At 35.3% G+C, this 19,550-nt stretch overlaps 2 protein-coding genes and 1 pseudogene across 2 annotated transcripts; 1 reads left to right on the forward strand and 2 right to left on the reverse strand.

The window, feature by feature from the left end:
* Nucleotides 1-6,837: 6,837 nt before the first annotated feature.
* LOC103959548 (patatin-like protein 2) lies at nt 6,838-9,146 on the forward strand. Its single transcript, XM_009371902.3, has 7 exons — nt 6,838-7,111; nt 7,247-7,428; nt 7,615-7,804; nt 7,908-8,069; nt 8,259-8,564; nt 8,679-8,851; nt 8,992-9,146. Exons 1-7 carry the CDS (start codon nt 6,959-6,961, stop codon nt 9,074-9,076), a joined length of 1,251 nt encoding a protein of 416 aa, XP_009370177.2. The 5' UTR covers nt 6,838-6,958; the 3' UTR covers nt 9,077-9,146.
* A 485-nt stretch (nt 9,147-9,631) lies between these two features.
* Nucleotides 9,632-13,354, reverse strand: LOC125475438 (annotated as a pseudogene).
* A 2,307-nt stretch (nt 13,355-15,661) lies between these two features.
* LOC125475622 (patatin-like protein 2) lies at nt 15,662-18,298 on the reverse strand. Its single transcript, XM_048580600.1, has 7 exons — nt 18,076-18,298; nt 17,476-17,657; nt 17,178-17,367; nt 16,893-17,054; nt 16,503-16,805; nt 16,213-16,385; nt 15,662-16,101 (listed from the first exon to the last, which is right to left on the reverse strand). The coding sequence occupies exons 1-7, from the start codon at nt 18,208-18,210 to the stop codon at nt 16,020-16,022; spliced, it is 1,227 nt and encodes a 408-aa protein (XP_048436557.1). The 5' UTR covers nt 18,211-18,298; the 3' UTR covers nt 15,662-16,019.
* Between the last annotated feature and the right edge of the window lie 1,252 nt (nt 18,299-19,550).

Raw genomic sequence — 19,550 nt, forward strand, 5'->3', positions numbered from 1 at the left:
ATCAGGGAGGTAATTAGCTGTCAGAGGCTGGCTGAAGCTAATCCCTCCAGCTTAGTTCCTCATCAATTAAGAATTCACTGCATTTCTAATCTTATCCGGATACAACAGAGTTCTGTAACTTTGTTCTGGTGCGTATATAGGATGGCGGCTTCTTGTAGTTGTATTGGATCCTATTGCATACATACAAAGATTTCTTTTCTACATTAAGTCTCATTCAGACTTTTGGCCTTTTCATAATTTTTCCCCATATGAAAACAGCTTCAACTTAATTATTTGTGCCCTAGGGTAACCGGAAGATATAAGAATGATATGCTGAAATGCTAATTCAAGATATGTACGTGCATAAGCAGTCCAAATTAGTACACGAGTGTTCAAATTTTTTTTCCTAAGATTCAGACAATCAATGATGAATGCACAGATGCAAAAATATCGTAAGAAAGTATGGTTAACTGAGTCTGCAAAACCATACTGTTCACTGTTGATTCAGTAACGTATGTTTTGCCTCCAGGTGGATGCCACGCTGAGGAAAAAATGTGTATCACACCGTACTCAAATGATCAAACTCCGAATTCACAGTCCAAGAAAAAGGTTTGACAATTAGTTCTTCTGAGAATAAAAGACCTTTGTTTTTTTTTTTTTTTTTGGTTCACGTGATAAGAAATTGAACTGGCAGCTTTGAGGTTCTTGGTCGCAAGTTGGTGACATATTTCATTGCGTACGTGCACGACACTAATATTTAAAACTTATCGAACAAGAGTTCGAGACAGAAATAAAATATTCTGAGAGTTTTTACTAAAGTTACTCTCTTCTCAGACGTACATAGCAGCCGTAGAAGAAAATCATAAAGGGCTAGTCTTGATTCTAGAACTGCAAGTTATTGTCGTCAAACGTTGGTAGCATTCCAACAGATTTTGTAATGAAGGTGGAAAATTTTAAACATACAGAAAAAGAAACCATCGCCAGCATCATTTATTTGATCACTTTTCTTGTGTCCAAAACATAAGAAAACAAAGTTTTAACCATCCAACATAGGTACTGATAACATATAGAATCCAAAACCCTTACTTTAGAAAAGGGGCCTATGGCATATATATGGTTATTATTATATTTAGTGATGGTTTGTCCTAACGGTTAAGTTCTTTCTTCTCCACTTACCATGTTCCTGGTTGAAATACTCCCCCCACCCTCCCCCCCCCCCTTCTCCCAAAACAAAAAAAACCATCTCTCCCGTAGTTTGTAATTTAGAGTAGTAATACAGCTCATACTAAAAAACAAACAGAATTTTGATGACTTAAAGATTTGGACTATTTTCTAATTTCTAAGCAGATTTTATTGCATTAGTTTTCAAGCCGAGTTGGTTTGGAAGTGCTTTTAAAATAGCTGAAAGTGTTTTTGGTGAAAATATTTTTGGAACCAATCTTTAGTAAAAATGCAAGTAAATCCTGAAAAGACACTTAAAGTGCTTCTTGCAAAAAGCACTTCAAGTGCATTTGGAACCCAAAAACATTTTCTTTAAAAGTGCTTTCAATCATTTTAAGCACTTACAAACGATCCCGTATTTCCGCTACTTTTATTCAGGTCAAGATACAACACAAGTACTCAAAAATTTATGTCATGCTTAATTAGCCGGCCGCCCTAGTATCGTCGATGATAAGGCCTGATCACGAAGGCTTAATTAAATGCCAACCTGCACTGTTAGAGTATATTCAATGTATAGAGATTGTGACACTTGTCATTCATATGTAAAGTTAATTAGTGAAGGTTGTTAGATTCTATTGCTTATAAATAGAAGTGTGATGTAATAACTTCATTAAGAAATACAACGATATCAAATTTTCCTCTTCTTTCTCTCTTTTCAAATCCTCTATTTCTCTTTCTAAGATACATATCCTCAAGGACCATCAAGAATAATTTGAGATCCATTGACCAAAAGTTAACCGTCGATCTTTGATTGACGGTAGGGTCTACAACCCTGTATAACTCGATTCGGAAGATCCGCGTTTCAGATTTCCAATCCGTAACTTCCAAAGATCCACATTATGCTTCTAGAATAACATAATAAGATTTTATTACGATCCAACGGTTGGATCCTCACCAATTCCCAAAACTGATTAATGGTTAACGTTTTATTTTATGAACTTACAAATCCAATTCGGAAAGATCTGTACATCGGATTCCCAATCTATAAGTTCCTACATTCTTCAAATATTATGTACTACAATGTAACAAAGTTTGGTGACGATCCAACGGTTGGATCGTCGATTCACATAAATACCTATTAACATATCGTAGAGAATTTAGGTTCCAACGATCAACCTACGTCATTCAAATATCAAGACTAAATTCAAGACATTTAACATAGCCTAACAATAGCATTGGCGGCCCGCTGGCCATGCGCCTCCGTCGGTGGCGGTCGGCCGCCCCGACTCGCCTGAAAATCCAACTATTTCAAAAATTTACCAAAATTTACAGGAATGAAGATCTCAAAGAGAGGAACAACTTTCATACCTGTCACAAAGCCCAAAAGTAGACGAAAGATTATCAATTTTGCCCACGAAGCCGGCGGGTGCCTAAAGCTTCCCGGTGTCGATTTGTTGTCTACGGTGGTCCAACGGGGTCAAGGTTGGTTGTGTTTTGCTCCTAGGAGGATGGGCTACAAAGCCCAGGTGGTGGCATCAACCATCGCTTTGCCGATTTGCCAGAAAATCAAAAATGGTGGCTGGAGCACCGTGAGAACCGTCAACTTTCGTGGCCTCAAACCGCCACATACCGTGGTTAATCAAGGTGGTTCTTAGGTGGGTTTTGTAGAGGGGAATGAGAGCTTCAATATGGTGGTGGTGGCGTAAAAAAACTCCACCAGAGTTGGCCGGAATCGGCCTTGGAAAATGGGTGGTCGCGAGTGGAAAAACCCACGGGAAAGCTGGGAGGTTTTTTTTTTTTTTTTATCTTTTCTTCTCTCTTTCTGATTTCTCATTGGTCCTCCATACCTTTTAATTTGATTGGTCCATTTTCCTCTTTACTTAAGGATGATTAGTTAGCCTTCCCACAAGGTGGGAGTTCAAATAATTTAACTACCTTTAAATAACCAACTTCAAACGTCCGTAATTGTACCGTTATCATTCGGACTTGCAAACGGCTTTCGCCTAAGCGTTCATAGTGGCAAGTACTACAAGGATATGCTAAAAGAATAAGTCATACGTCACTCTAATCAATGATCAATGGAAGTCAAAGTCCTTACCTCTAGGGTATTTTCGTAAATTCACGCTTCTAAAATTAATAAAAATGTAAAATTTGGGACGGGTTGTCACAAGTAACCCATGTGGGCTTTAATTGGCTCCGCGGGTGGATGCACGGCTACAAACGAGTCACTTTACAAATGAAGTTTCCATTGTCTTTACAATTTTTTGGCTTTTTTATTAACTAGCCTTCATGCACACGCTCGTGTGTGTAGAAGTTATTTTTTAAATCACGGCATGCTACACGCGACTTATACGTTTTAAACGTATTTATATGAATAAATTGATAAAAGAAAAGTCAAATATTTGAAGTAAATGAATAATCTTAGATTATGCTAGAAGAAACCCCTCATAAGCTAATTAAAGCAGTTGAATTCACATAATAAAATCGGTTTCTATAGAATTTACATTAAGAATAGAGAAAATAATATTTAATAAGCAATTGATTGAATCACATTATTGCTAGCTCATTGTGAGGTTAAGCCCACCTCCTCTTCGTCCTTAGTGTAGATAATATTGTTCGTTTACAAAAAAAAAAAAAACAATCATTTGACAACTAATTTAATAACATTATTATCCGCACACGAAAGACTTTTTTTATAACCAGCATTACACGCCTCTTAAGATGTTTTGATCATGTTTTAAAAACAGAAAAAATAATATTTAATAAACAACTGATTGAATCATATTATTACTAGTCCATTGTGAGGCTAAACCCACCCCCCCTTTCCCTTAGTGTAGATAATATTGTTTGTTAAAAGAAAAAAAAAATCATTTGACAACTAATTTAATCACATTATTATCCGCGTACGAAAGACATTTTTTATAACCGGCATTACACGCCTCTTAAGATGTTATGAAGGTGTCTAAAAATAGAGAAATTGAATTACATTATTGCTAGCCTATTGTGAGATACTAATTTTTTAAAAAAAAAAAAGCACAAAAAAATTAATTATTAAAAAAACACTGTTAAAATGAAGAAAATGCTCCTTCCTTATTTGATGCATTATTTTGGGATGCCTTTGAAGTTTTATGTATTGGGGGCATTTTTGTCCAAATATTTTTGTTGAAGCTTGGTGACACCAAAAGTACCATTATTGTTTGTTAAAAAAAAACAATCATTTGAAAACTAATTTAATCATATTATTATCTGTGTACGAAAGATCTTTTTTTATAACTGGCATTACACGCCTCTTAAGATGTTATAAAGGTGTTTAAAAATAGGGAAATTGAATCACATTATTGCTAACCTATTGTGAGGTACTAATTATAAAAATTAAAAAAAAAAGCACAAAAAAAATATTAATTATTAAAAAAATACTATTAAAATGAAGAAAATGCTCCTTCCTTATTTGATGCATTATTTTGGGATGCCTTTGAAGTTTTTTGTATTGGGGGCATTTTTGTCCAAATATTGTTGTTGAAGCTTAGTGACACCAAAAGTACTATTATTGTTTGTTAAAAAAAATCATTTGACAACTAATTTAATCACATTATTATCCGCGTGTGAAATACCTCTTTTTTATAATTGGCATTACACGTCTCTTAAGATGTTATGAAGGTGTTTAAAAATAGAGAAATTGAATCACATTATTGCTAGCCTATTGTGAGATACTAATTTTTCTTTTTTTAAAAAGAAAAAAAAAGCACAAAAAAATTATTGAGAAAAACACTGTTAAAATGATGAAAATGCCCTTGCATTATCTTGGGATGCCTTTGAAGATTTTTGTATTAGGGACATTTTTGTCCAAATATTTTTGTTGAAACTTGGTGACACTAAAAGTACTATTCATCTTTAGTATTGGCTTTATATATAGATGATGATTATTAGTTTTGACCCTTGACCAATTATAGTTTGGAGGAATCTCACATATTCTTCTCAAACCATCCCTCGCTTAGACTTTTCTTTTTATTGAGAAGTCCCTAACTTAGACTTAATGCTTGATTTGTTGATGTTAATAGATGTATACTTGTTCGGATACAATACTTCATTAATTAATTACCTTCTTGCTAGATGAATATTACATAACCAACAAATCACATTTCTAGGCCTTTTTTTTTTCCTGATTGACGGTATCGAAGGTAATGAAGAATTAGGTTAGAAACTACACACCAAGGCAGGCTAGTCAAGCAACAAGAATTTGTTGAAAAGAAAACAAGAATTTGTCGAAAAAAAAAAACAAGAATTAGTCGAAACACCTGTAGAAGCGGCACTTGGGCATGCCCAACTAGTCTCTATATAAGCAAAAAGATGAAATAAAATTAGGTGTGGAATCTCACAAAGAAAAATCAAACCCCAGTACAGCATGATTTTCCAAAGCGTTCATGGACATCTTCTAGGCCTTAGTTTGTCAATTTTCCATGCATTCAGACCGAGAAGGGGAAAAGCAGTAATCTATGTATTAAGGTCTGTATTTGATGATTTGTCCATGAGACTTGGATTCATGAATCTTCTCTAACACATTGTTAAGACTGGATATGCCTTCTGGCCGAAATGTTCCGTGCGAAACATAAATTATCTTAGAGAGGCCATGCTTATTTGGTAGACCATTCAAAACGGCACTTCACGGCCGTTATGTGTTTACCTGTATTCCGTAACCAGCAAGGGTTCGGCTAGAGAGGCCTTTAGGGTTAGGTCTCACCCAACAGGATTCGATTAGGGAGTTGTTTATTTACTACATATTTTACGTGCTATTACAGCTGATGAATGTTGGTCAAAAGTTTCTATACGGTTGTTTTCATGGAACTTAATTATTAGTTAATTATTTTTCGTCATTGTTTTAAGATGCAAGCCAAATGTTTAAACCAATTTTTGTAAATCAAGTGATGTGGTTGTTGGTGATTGGTTTGTTACTTAATCGTTGATTGGTTTATAAATTTAGTCTCCCTAATTAATAATATCCCTGAAATTATGTCGTGTTGAATTCGACATCATTCAGAAATAAAAGTCGAGTAATGTGTGTCAAAAATTATAGTTAGTCGTCTGGGGATGACTTTTTTGCCACAATATTTGTTGCCGTTTAAGAGGCCACTTGAAGTCTGACCAATTCTTGTAATTGACTCGGCTCAGGATTGTATGTATATGCGTTTGCTCGAAAAACAATTCAGAACAATTAGGAGAAAATCAAATCAAGAACGTTTGTCATGTTGAAGATTAAGAACCAAACACCAATAATCTCAATTTTGTGTGCTTAAATAGTATCACTTGTAAGATTATTACCTGTTTGAATGAATTTTCTTTACCATTCATACATGCGAGAACAGAGCATGTACTTAAGGTGCATGAAATCACCAACTTTATTCACCAAAACATGTTCATAGTGATTTGTTCATTTGATTGTTAATATCTTACTTGTATAATTTAAATAAGATTTAAAGTGGACTATTATTCTTGAAAGTGTAATTACCTAGAAGGTTCAATTGATGCCTTGATTAATTAACCATGTCCACAAGAATGCAATAATTAATTTGAAAAGTCTGGAATAGGTCGAACTAAAACTTGTTTTGGATATCTACAAGTTTTGGGTCAAAGTTGGAGGGGAAAAGATCTCTATATAAGGCGTAGATAGGTACTCAAGGTTCCTACACTCAATTATTGTCATCACCCCATTATTTAAGGTTCAATTTTTTTGCTATCTGCATTTTTCTTCCAGTTCATAAATAGTACCTACTTACCGTTTCCTTCCTACGTACCCTTCCCTGTACCGAGTATCATTCATAATATGTCTTCTCTTTTTTCTCAAATGGAGAGAGCAAGATCATTTCTTCAGTCTCCCACTTATGGAAACCTAGTCACTGTTCTTAGCATTGACGGAGGTGGTATCCGAGGGATTATCCCCGGAACTATACTCAGCTTCCTGGAGTCTGAGCTTCAGGTATAAATATCAATTCAAACCCATAATTTAACTTCAAATTAAAAGATTTTAAACGTCACTTTAATTTGTCTCATGCAGAATAATATGCTTGCACACTCTAACTAATCTTCACCTTAATTTGTTGGTCATATGCAGAAGCTGGATGGTGAGGGTGCAAGGCTAGCAGATTACTTTGATGTGATTGCAGGGACTAGCACAGGTGGCCTCGTGACTGCCATGCTTACCACTCCAGATGAACATGATCGTCCCTTGTTCTCTGCTAAAGATATTAACGCTTTCTATCTCGAACACTGCCCGAAAATCTTCCCCCAGGACAGGTACCTACTTAAATATTACAAACTTAACTTGAAATCTGTTTGAAGGGGACCTTGCATGTTCTTATAAGCTTATCATGAATACATACATACAAGTTTTGAAATCTTCTCTCTCTGCTTCTTTTCTTTCATATATTTCACATGTATATAGTGGCTAACAATCAAATATCTTTTTTTCTTGTACAACAGCGCTCCACTATTTGGTAAAGCCGTGGATATGGTAAAAGCTATGACAGGACCAAAGTACGATGGGAAGTATCTACATGAGATAGTGAAGGAAAAATTAGGAGACAAACGATTGAACGACACATTGACTAACGTTATAATCCCAACTTTCGATATAAAGCGGCTCCAACCAACCATCTTCTCCAGCTATGAGGTTGGTTAATTTTTTGATACTATCAGCTTGGAATAATTTTATGAAAAGTTTGCTAGCTCTATCTCTATGTATATTTATTTTGTATATATGTTGGTGATTTTAGGCCAAGAAGAAGAGTAGCATAAATGCTTTACTCTCGGACATATGCATTGCAACTTCAGCAGCCCCAACTTATCTTCCAGCACATCATTTTGAAACAAAAACTTCCACTGGTGAAACAAGAGAATTCGATCTCATTGATGGTGCTGTCGCGGCTAATAACCCGGTATACATTAACACATAGTTGTCATAGTTAGGGAATATGGATAAATTTAATGTAAAGACTGTGGCTTGCCACCAGTTGTCTCTCTTTAAATAAAAAACACCTATATTTCATGTAAAAATATCTATTCATGACAATATAATTACCAACTAGAACTACGGCTTCATCTAATAATATTTGTTCATTTATCAGGCTTTGGTTGCTATTGGCGAAGTGACGCGGGAAGTTCACCAGGGAAATTCCGACTTCAGCTTTTCCATGAGACCAACTGATTATGGTCGGTTCTTAGTTGTATCGTTGGGTACTGGTTCACCAAAATGTGAGGAGAAGTACCATGCCAATGACGTAGCTAAATGGGGTCTTGCGGCATGGTTGACCAGTGGAGGTTCTTGTCCACTGGTCGATGTATTTACCCAAGCCAGTAGTGATATGGTAGATTTTCACCTTGCCACTGTTTTCCAAGCTCTTAACTGTGAGAAAAGTTATCTCCGAATTCAGGTATGTATACATCGATCCTTCTATATTGCTATATAAATCTAGATGGTATATAAATTCAAGTAACATCAAGTATATGTCGAAACATATTTAAGTGAGGAAAATTTATGTTTGTAGGATGATACATTGGAGAAGACAGTGTCTTCAGTGGACATTGCTACGGAGGAAAACTTGAATAATCTTATAAAAGTCGGAGAGATATTGCTGAAAAAGCCTGTTTCTAGGGTGAATTTGGATACCGGTGTATTTGAACCAGCCCATCAATCTACAAATGAAGAGGCTCTCATAAGGTAGATATAATTTAATCATCATTCACCAAATATCTCCAATATATACGTATGTTAGCATGATCATATGTTCATAATATTGATTAAACATTGCTGACTACTATTCGTTTTCTTAATCATTAATCAATCTATATGTGCTGCAGGATTGCTGGAATTCTGTCTAGGGAGAGGAAGGTCCGTCAAACGAGATCACCACATGGAAAGGGCGCCGTAACCAGCTCCAACTGATGATCACAACTCAGCCTGCTTTCTCTCACAAACACTTGTTATTCCCTTCAGTAAAATTCTTTTTTTTTTTTTTTTTTTTTTTTTTTGGAAAATTAGTTAATAGATACATTTTTAGTTTAAAAAAATAACACTATATAGAAAATTAATTAACCATACGGTGAAATTAGTGCTAATTAAATTACTCTTGTAATTCAGTGCTGAAATTCACTATTTTCTCTCCCAATAAAGACCACTCAACTTGTTGGTTTTGATTATTTTTCATCTTGTAATTCTTTATTTGATTATTGTTTTCATCTTTTAATTCTTTATTTGATTATTTTTTCATATATAACCAAATTATGCAAAAAAGATTAATTAACTATCCCAATATTGCCAACTGACTAAAGTTTGAGCAGTTCCGACCAAAATATATAATTTTTCCATTTTGCTTCAGCCTTCTGTGTTTTTATATCATTCGTTTGGTTGCTTGCTGGTACGAAAAATCAATCTTTAAATCAATTCTTTGACGGGTCTATGAGAAACAAATTCAATCACGAAATGGAGTCAATCATTAGGTTAGCGTTTCCCACACTCGGAAGAAAACTATTCCAATACAAAAAATGTTTTTAAAAGAATAATCTAAACAGTAAGATGGATCATTTGCCCCCAACTTGACCTTATTACAACAATTTAAATATCAATCAAATTAATGGCAAAAACAAAAGAGTCATGAATTTTATCCTAAAAACAAAAACAAAAGAATCATGGCTAGTTTGGTCATAGACTCATAGCTAGGGCCATATATCAGTTAGGATTTACGGATTTGGATCCTCGTTGGATCCCCTCCCTGGGGATCCTAGAGATCAATGCACGTGGACTGTTGATAAAAAATCATGCAGTGACGATTAAATGTTTTTTATATTTTTAAAAGTAAAGCAGCCTTATTTTGCGTGAAAAATATAAAAAAAGAAAAAAATTGTGACAGCACGATTTTTTATCAACAGTCCACATGCGTTGATCTCTAAGATCCCTAGGGAAGGTATCCAGCGAGGATCCAAATCCAGGATTTGCAACATGTCCAACGGGTGACCTTGCAAGGCGAAGCCACTTCTCTTCAGATAATAGTTCTGCAAACCTAGAGAATCACAAGTTACAACTTTCTGTTACTACTAAAATTCTACCTCAAAAATTATGGAAATTTATATCTGGTTTTGGTAGTTGATATGGTGTACCTAGTTAGAGCCTCTTCATTGGACTCGTGTTTACAAGGCTCGATCCTGCCAGTCTCCAAATTAACCCTAGAAACTGGTTTTTTTTACAGGCCTTCACCCACTTTGAGAAGATCATCCAAATTCTTCTTATCGGCTGTCCATAGAAGATACTTGTCCTGTTAATGTGTCATCCTGCATTTTTGTTTATTCCATTCAATTGTCTTATTACCATTAATGCGCGCGCGCGCGCGCACACACACACACACATATATATATATATATATATATATATATTCCATGCATAGTATTAAGTCGGTAACTCAGATTATAACCTGTTTTGGACTGCTAACACTTAAAAACGCTTATGATATTGTTTGGAAGAAAAAACGTGTATATATAGACTAAACGTTTTTTTAGAGAAACACTTGAATTTTTAACATATTTGTAACAGAAACACTTCTAATAAAAGTGCTTTATGAGCAAAACTATTCTTACAAAAGAGATTTCAAATTAGCCTTAACATAATGTTTTTTGTATCAATTTCATTGATAATCAAGGTAGTTAAATAGTAAATGTAATCTCTACGTGCAGGATTATATTTCTCATATGTTAATGAGAAGTTGTTGACTGTTTGGCATGGTGTTGATCACCCGGAGTTCATTGGTGAGGGGCGTGCTCTATTTATTTTAATAAGAATATGGGGAGGGGTGTGCTTTCAAAAAGTATAGGACCCTTCGCCTTTGGGTTTAGGGGAGGAGATAATATCTCTTAATACTCTTTTTTTTTTTTTTCTCTATTATTTAAAAGTAAGTTTTCAACAAAAGGAATTGTAAATTCAAGGTCCTTTATCTCTTCAATGTAAGATGTATTTTCAACATGTCTTCTTACATGTGGTGCATTTATAAGTCTATCATGTGGATAACATAAATTGGGTGTTGTAGAATATGTGTGGCCGTTGGGCTTCATATGTAAGACAACTTGCTATGATACAATGAAAAAGTTGAGGTTCTACCATAAAACCAATTGACAAGATGATGAGCCCAATTACTTAGAAACACATGCAAATATTCCTCCTCTCATCAATGTGATTTATTCTCAACAAATAATAACTAATAACCGGTAAAATTAATTTAAGTACCAGAATTCGAAGGTAATTATCATCCGAGTGAAGGGCTTGGAAAACCACAGAAAAATGATAATCACATGCATATCAGAACTTGATTGACTGAAAACATCAATTAATGGGGTTCCACCACCGCTGGTTAACCAATCTAATAAACCCCACTTGGCTGCAGAATGTGCACGGTATTTGAACTCAGCTGTGGGCGAGATATCACTAGAAATCGCCCGTAGTCCATGTGCTTTATAGGCAAGAAATTAAATCTTCACTCCCATTTATTATTGTCTTTGTCACTTCACCAATTGCAACTAAAGTCTGGAATAAGACCAAAAATAAAGTTGGAAGACATTTAATTAACCAAATAACGTTTAACCTGTTATAAAAGGTCTTAAGTTCGAGTTAGTTTTTATATATACCAGATTATTCGCAGCCACACCTCCATCTATAAGGTTAAAATCTTTTACATTCCCCTTCTGGATCAGTTGTTTCAAAATAGTGAGCTGGGAGATACGTAGCTGAGGTTGCAATGCATATGTCTGAGAGTAAAGCATCAAAGCATGGTTTACTTTTCAACTGAGCACCCAAGAAAAGCAGATATTAAATTCAGCTATAATCTTCTTTTTTGGTTGCTATAAGCTGGGGAAAAAATAACAAACCTACCTCATAGCTGGAAAATATAGTTGGTTGGAGCTGTTTTATGTCAAATGTGGGAATGACAACATTAGTCAATGTCTGGTGCAGTTTTTTAGAACCAAGTTTCTGCCCGACCAAGTCATGTAGATACATCCCATCATATTTTGGCCCTGATAGGGCTTTGATAATCTTCGTCATTTTCGGAAACAATGGACAACTGTTGTTTAAAACGTTAATGTTCATATTAGAAACTATATATGCAGGAAGAGAAGGTTGTTTTTTTTATTTTTTTTTTTCGGTTGAGAAAAATATGTTCTGTATCAATATTAAAACAAAAATTGACATGAACATGTAGACATTGCTGTTTCTGGGGGAAGATTTTTGGGGCAGTGAGTGAGGTAGAAGTCCTTATAATTGTTGCGGGTTTAAAAATGCTTCACTACTTGGAGAGGTTTATCTCACAAAGAAAAATGTAACGCAGCGGAATTGATAGGCAAGAGAAAGAAAGAATTCTCAAAGTATTACACAAGGTTTTTATTCACTCACAAACTTAGTACAAAAGGAAACACTCAAACACTCTTAGAAGCTTTGTTGCTTCTTCTTACTTCTTACTTGACACTCTCACTTCTTGCTACTTGCTCTCTTGGTGGTTACAAATGGTGTGGATGCCTTCTCCTTTTATAGGCATGGATGGAACCTTGGAGAAGCATGAAAACATTATGCTAGAGATATCTAGATAATTCTACTACCTTCCTAAGCTAGAATTATCTACACTAATCTTGTATGTTGGTGGAATTCTCACCATTCTTCTAGACTCTTCCACCAACTTGAACTTTGCTAGAATTCTCTAGCATGTGCATGGATCTTTCTTTGTGTATGGGCCGGATCAATTATCTTCGGGCCAAGACAAGATTACAATTCAACATTAATATCCTTGGCAGCAAACACCGGGTGGTTGTTCTCATCTGGGGTTGCAAGCATAGCAGTCACCAGAACACCAGTGCTTGTTCCTGCAATCACATCGAAATAGTCAGCGATTCTTGCATCCTCACCATCCAACTTCTGCAACATGACAAATGAAATTCGAGATTTAGTATGTAATGTGAATATTAATATAATTTAGCAACTGTTCTCTGACATGCAACTAATAAGGATGCATATGAAGACGACATTGAATATTCTGACTACCTGAAGCTCAGATGCAAGGTAACCAAGAATCGTTCATGGGATAAGTCCTCTTATTCCACCCCCATCGATGCTGAGAATCGTTATCAAGTTTCCGTAAGTTGGGGCCTGTAATGGTATACTCTTGGTACTTACAGACTCCTCTTGCATCAATTTTCCAAGAATATCAACCAAGTTACTGGATCATATGCATGCATGCATCCAACCAAGTCCAATGTCAGTGGATTATAATTTGATTGAAATATTCTGGAGTAGCTTCTTGGATAGAGCTCATCAAGTTGCATGGCAGGTTAATTATAAACATGAAAATCATTTTGTATCTAATCATAAATTGTTTACTAATCTCTGTGAGATAATGCAGACTGGTAGGTGAGACTCCAAGCATAAGACTTGTTGGTTATAATGTGAAGCCATATTGGAGGATTAATAAGAAATGAACTAAGCTTAGCCAACCTCCATCAAGCATGCAGCTAATATTTTAAGCTTATTAATATTATTAAGGTTATCAAGTTCTTCTGTGCAGCTGCGTTCAATCAAGCCGCATGATGATAAGATTCCTTGTCAAAACTGTACACATTGTATATATTTTGATTCGTGTAAGGCGGCAATGTACTTTAGCAGCAACTTAAGAAGGTCAATCCGAAGGCCAAAAGTTGATAGTGTGATTGATCTATTGGCCAAATGTAAACCACTTGTAAGATATGAAAAATTGGTCTACCATTCAATTATGTCTGCATATAACTTCAACTTGATGGTAAAGTAATGCTGCATAATTTAATCAAGTTCTATATTGTTATGATTATTTCGTTTACTTTTGATTAAGGGCGTATGTAGTCTTTTATCGTCCTGTCAGTAACCTTATACTTCAGCAATACCATAATCATTGTATGATTCTAATCCTCCTATCAACAAGGGAGAGGAAAATAGTTTGGTTCTATTTTTTCATACCGTGTATATATCACACTGCAGTTCAGAAAATAATTTTTTCCACAAAATTATCCAGCTTAATTGAATGTGCCCTGCAGTAACTTGGAGATATATTTGCTTCTCTTTAGCAGAACACATGACTGATATAATTAAATTAGGCTTCAATATAACTAAAGTGAAAATTAACTTATATTTTGATTGAACTTGCTGAAGTGATGATTCAAAATTACATGTTGTGAGAGGTAGAAATTTCAGTGGTTTTTAGAGCATACTGTACATGCATATTTAAAACCATTGTGTGTATAAGCACACTACACCGCAGTGAGTTGGATGAGTTTTATAAAGAAAAAATTGAAAAGCAAAGAATCACAATGACTCTATTAGAGGATTTGTTCGACAAGATTTGAAGGATGCAAAAATAGATCATAAGATTGCAGTATGTTCATCAGATTAATCAGTCTGCAATATTTCTCCAACATATTAGGTTTTGTTAGCTATAGTCCAGTAATTTCTCAAGAAAAAACAAGTGCAACTATGCACAGATCAGCAAAAAACTCAATTTCAATTAATAAAACGGATCGATACTCCTGATGTAACAAAATTCTACGACAGTTAATTGGTTAGAAAGCTGAGCTCGAGAATAAGTTGCAACTAGTCTCACATTGCTGAATACTCACACTTGCCAGACTATACAAGCCATGTAGTTAAGTTAGGAAAAATATCGGTGTTGATTAGTAGTGTGCCGCTGACCCACCTCTCTGAAAATGCAGGTATTGTTATGAACCAAAAAGAAAGCCATCCCTAGTGATCCATGCTTAATGTTTTACTGATCATTAATTTGTGTTCATGTCTGATGCTGTGCTTTGGGGGTGTTCAATTGAAAAACCAAATAGGGAGCTTGTACTTTCTGGCTGACTGATTCATATATTGATGCCAAGAAAGACCGGTTCTTCCGCCCATGTGATTGTTCATGGTACTATAAAAAAAAAAATGCTCTAAATTAGTAACTGCAACCCCCAGAGGCCGAGTTAGATGGTGGCCGGCGTTCTTCTTTTACCAAATATGTCTTTATCCCTCAATTTTTAAAGTCGCTGCGCAATTAAACTAAAGCTTGTGGACTTGTTGGTAACAGTCACATTCCAACTTGACTAATGCAAAATTATATTAATATTGTCTCATTCCAACTGACCAAATAGTCAAGTTAATTTGTGACCAACGTTTCCAACAGTGATGTATCTACGATTCTGCATGCAACATTAATACCTTTACAGAGAAAGAAAAAAAACCCTCAAACCTTTTGTTTAAACAAGCAACAAAGTGCCAAACAAAAAAACTTCTTAAAGTGGAATGTTGTAATATCGCTCTCTAGGTAATATACTAAGAAGAGTTGGTGAATTTATGCCGTTTTATCGAAAGAGCTCCAAGGGTCTCCCCACAAGTACGTGCATAATATAACACAGAAATATGGGTGATAATTTAAAAACAATTTGACACGGAAAGGAATTTTTGCTTGCAATACTTTTAACTTTATTTTTGATGAATCACAATAGAATAAAGGAATACATTTGCAAACCCACCGGGGATTTATTCGATTACATAAAGAATATTAAAGAATTTAGTATGTCGGATTATTGGCTCCTCCCATACCTAAAAACTTACAAATATTGAATTTACTACCTGAACAATATACTAAATCAAAGAATCATGAGCTGTGTACACACCGGGGATTTATTCGATTACATAAAGAATATTAAAGAATTTAGTATGTTGGATTATTGGCTCCTCCCATACCTAAAAACTTACAAATATTGAATTTACTACCTGAACAGTATACTAAATCAAAGAATCATGAGCTGTGTACACAAAGATTAAAATGTGTATTTGATGATCAGTTGGATTTTGCAGTACATTGACCCTGTGGCGACTTTGCAAGACGAAGCCACTTTTCTTCAGAGAGTAGTTTTGCAAACCTGCAAAGCATAAGTTACAATATTCAGATTTTGGATCAATTAAAATCAGAGCAGATATTAGCATATAGAATGTGGTAATATATATTAGGAACTGATATATGATCTGTATACCTTATAAGGGCTTCTTCATTAGTCTCATGATTACAAGCTTCGAATTTTCCTGTCTCTAAATTAACCCTAGAAACAGGTTGTTTCAATAGGCCTTCACCAACTTTCACAAGATTGTCCAAATTCTTCTCTGTTGCTATATCCATAGAAGATATGTCCCCATGCAGCTTGTCATCCTGCGTATTATTTTTTTTTTCATTCAAATGAATTTTTTAATAAATCTGAACCTTCAATCTTAGTCTTGACTCCAATAATTATTTTATGCATGTTATTAGTCGAATAGATAAGTATACCTGAATTCGAAGGTAATTTTTCTCCGAGTGAAGGGCTTGGAAAACCACAGAAAGGTTGAGATCAACCATATCAGCAGTTGCGTGACTGAAAACATTGATGATCGGTGTCGAGCCTCCGCTGGTTAACCAATTCAATAAGCCCCATTTAGATGCATCATGTGCGTTATATTTCAATTCAGCTTTTGGTGAGCCAGTTCCTAATGATATGACTAGAAATCGTCCATAGTCCATAGGTTTGATAGGAAAGAAGTCCGGGCTCCCCTTGATTATTTGCTTTGTCACTTCACCAATAGCAACTAAAGTCTGAAAATTGTCTTGAAGTTATTTCCTGTACAATATTTATTTTAAAAGAATCTAATATTCGTTATTTGATCTATTTATAATATGTACCGGATTATTTGCAGCCACTCCACCATCGATTAGGTTGAATTCTCTAACATTTCCATTGTGGTCCTTGGTTTCAAAATAATGAGCTGGAAGAATAGTTGGTGCTGCTGAGGTTGCAATGCATATGTCTGAGACTAAGGCATCAAAAGATGGCTTATGTTTCACCTGATCGATCGCCCAAGAAAAGTGGATATTATAACTCAGCGACAGATATATGTCCAGCAAGGCATGTAAGGGTAAAATTAAACCTTGAGAACAAACCGAAGAGGTGAAGAGAAGAAGGTGAACCTCAAAGCTAGAAAAGATTGTTGGCTGAAGATTCTTTATGTCAAATGTAGGAATGACAACATTAGTCAATGTCTGGTGGAGCTTTTTTTCACCAAGCTTTTGCCTAACCAAGCTATGCAGATACTTCCCATTGTACTTTGGTCCTGTTAGACTTTTGATAATCTTCGTAATATAAGGAAACAACCAACAACTGTCAATTATTAAACCTAAGATTAGAAACCAGGAAGAAAGTATTTATATCCAAAAACTGTTGCAATATGCAAATTAGTTATATCAAAGTTATGCAAATTAACATTACGTATTCTGGGGGAAGATTTTAGGGCTCTCAGTAAGGTAGAAGTCCTTTATATCTTTGGCAGAAAATACAGGACGGTTATTCTCATCTGGAGTTGTTAGCATGGCAGTCACAAGACCACCTGTACTTGTTCCTGAAATCACATCAAAATAGTCGGCAAGTCTTGCATCCTCACCATCCAGCTTCTGCAACATGATCAACAAAAATATAGATTAGTAATTAAATTGATATACGACATTAATTCCTTTTGCAACAGTTGTTAATAAAATATAGAGTACTAGCATTATAAGAGAGATGGTTAAGAAGTGAACTGGATAACCATATTATGCATGCAAGGTGAAGATGACCAAATATTATACTAGCACGTTAAAGTTGAAGCATCGGACTCAAAATTGAATGGTAACGTTTGATCGAGAAGTCTTGAATTTTATGTCTTGTGATGCAAGGCTTAAAAAACACACAGTGAGGTTATGTGCATATCCTCAAAAACTAGCAATGCATATACATGATTTGCACATGGATGTTTTTTGTGAAATGCAAGTCTTAAAACATTTATATCTATATATTCCCCGCATGAGATTAACCTAGATATTCATATTCTACCTGAAGCTCGGACTCTAGGAAAGCAAGGATGGTTCCTGGGATAAGTCCTCTTATTCCACCCCCATCAATGCTTAGAACAGTGATTAGGTTTCCATAAGTTGGGGGCTGAAGGGGAATGCTAGTGGTTCTTTCCATGACACTTGAGAGTTTTGAAATGCTGCTGTGTATATAAAAGGGAGCTGAAGAGAAAGAGTCTGAACTTAGAAAATGCTTTAGAAAAATAGCTAGCTAGAGTTCTTTGGTGAGTTTTCCCATAAGAGAAATATAGGTATTTATAGACTCCCTATTACACTCATTTTCCAAGAGATATCCAAGTCAATGGATTACATGCGCCCCCACATTCCCTCCCCCCCCCCCCCCCAAAAAAAAAATTAAGATCAAATAAGCAAGAATGTCTATGCGATGCAAAATTTTGACCCGGTTTGTATATTTCTTGGATATGGTCTGAGTTGAACTCGGCATCTTTTCTAAACAACAAAACGATATATAATTAACTAATTGTTCATACCTTGTCCAGCTGTGCCCTGTGTGCTAGAGAGAAAATGTTCATTGCTCCCCTAGCAAGGTCATGGACAAAAATATCTATTTGAGAATTCAAGACTTGTAGGTGAGACTCCAGGAGAATTGTAGGTAAGAGTGATTAGGTGAAACAACTGAGGTTAGGAAACATAAAGGAAACAGCTTGTTATGCCAAACCTCTGCTCATGAAATTTGCCTAACATCTAAAGTAACCTCCATCAAGCAAACAAGTACTGCTTTAGATTTTTAATTATTAAATCAGTTTCTTTTGTGCGGCCAACATTACTATGAAGGAATCATGATAAGATTGATGCTGCATTCAAAGGTTTAGTAGAATATCATATCATATATAACACGCTACAATTAGTTTGATTCGCAAAAGGCGGCGATGATTAACAGGGGCATAGCAGGTTTACAAGGTCAATTAGGATGAACAACAATGGAACAGAGTAGTCAAAATCATGCATGATGATAATAAAGAGATGTATGGTATCTCAAGGAAATGTCCATAACTTAATCATATTCTATGGTTATATGTGTCTCTTGTACCTTGACTCCTGTACCTTGATTAGGACGGAAATTATTGACCTACATATAACCTATCTTGCACTATTATGTTAGCATTATGGATCCGGATCATCATTGCATCATCTTCTACAATTATACAGTATTCTGGATCAGCGAAAAGAAAAACATTTTGCTCCATTTCTCATTGTCCCATACCATATAGTGTTAGAGAAGACTATAAATTTGGAATTTTTTACAGGTCATTCATTTCCTGGCACCTTCCCTAAGTTAAAGTTTTTAACTGATCAAAGTTTGCAAGCAAACTAAATCAGGGAGGTAATTAGCTGTCAGAGGCTGGCTGAAGCTAATCCCTCCAGCTTAGTTCCTCATCAATTAAGAATTCACTGCATTTCTAATCTTATCCGGATACAACAGAGTTCTGTAGACTT

Source organism: the organism of the source record quoted next, unplaced genomic scaffold (assembly GCF_019419815.1).
Source record: "Pyrus x bretschneideri cultivar Hongxiangsu unplaced genomic scaffold, Pyrus_bretschneideri_v1 Contig15, whole genome shotgun sequence".
In the NCBI taxonomy this organism is placed as follows: Eukaryota; Viridiplantae; Streptophyta; class Magnoliopsida; order Rosales; family Rosaceae; genus Pyrus; species Pyrus x bretschneideri.

Excerpts from the sequence above, each read along its gene's own strand:
- LOC103959548 (XM_009371902.3), top strand. The coding sequence starts at position 6,959 with ATGTCTTCTCTTTTTTCTCAAATGGAGAGAGCAAGATCATTTCTTCAG. Across the intron at positions 7,112-7,246 it reads TCCTGGAGTCTGAGCTTCAG|AAGCTGGATGGTGAGGGTGC; the intron begins GTATAAATATCA and ends GGTCATATGCAG. Across the intron at positions 8,852-8,991 it reads AATGAAGAGGCTCTCATAAG|GATTGCTGGAATTCTGTCTA; the intron begins GTAGATATAATT and ends TATGTGCTGCAG.
- LOC125475622 (XM_048580600.1), bottom strand. The coding sequence starts at position 18,210 with ATGGAAAGAACCACTAGCATTCCCCTTCAGCCCCCAACTTATGGAAAC. Across the intron at positions 17,055-17,177 it reads CAATCTTTTCTAGCTTTGAG|GTGAAACATAAGCCATCTTT; the intron begins GTTCACCTTCTT and ends GCGATCGATCAG. Across the intron at positions 16,386-16,502 it reads AAAATTACCTTCGAATTCAG|GATGACAAGCTGCATGGGGA; the intron begins GTATACTTATCT and ends AATAATACGCAG.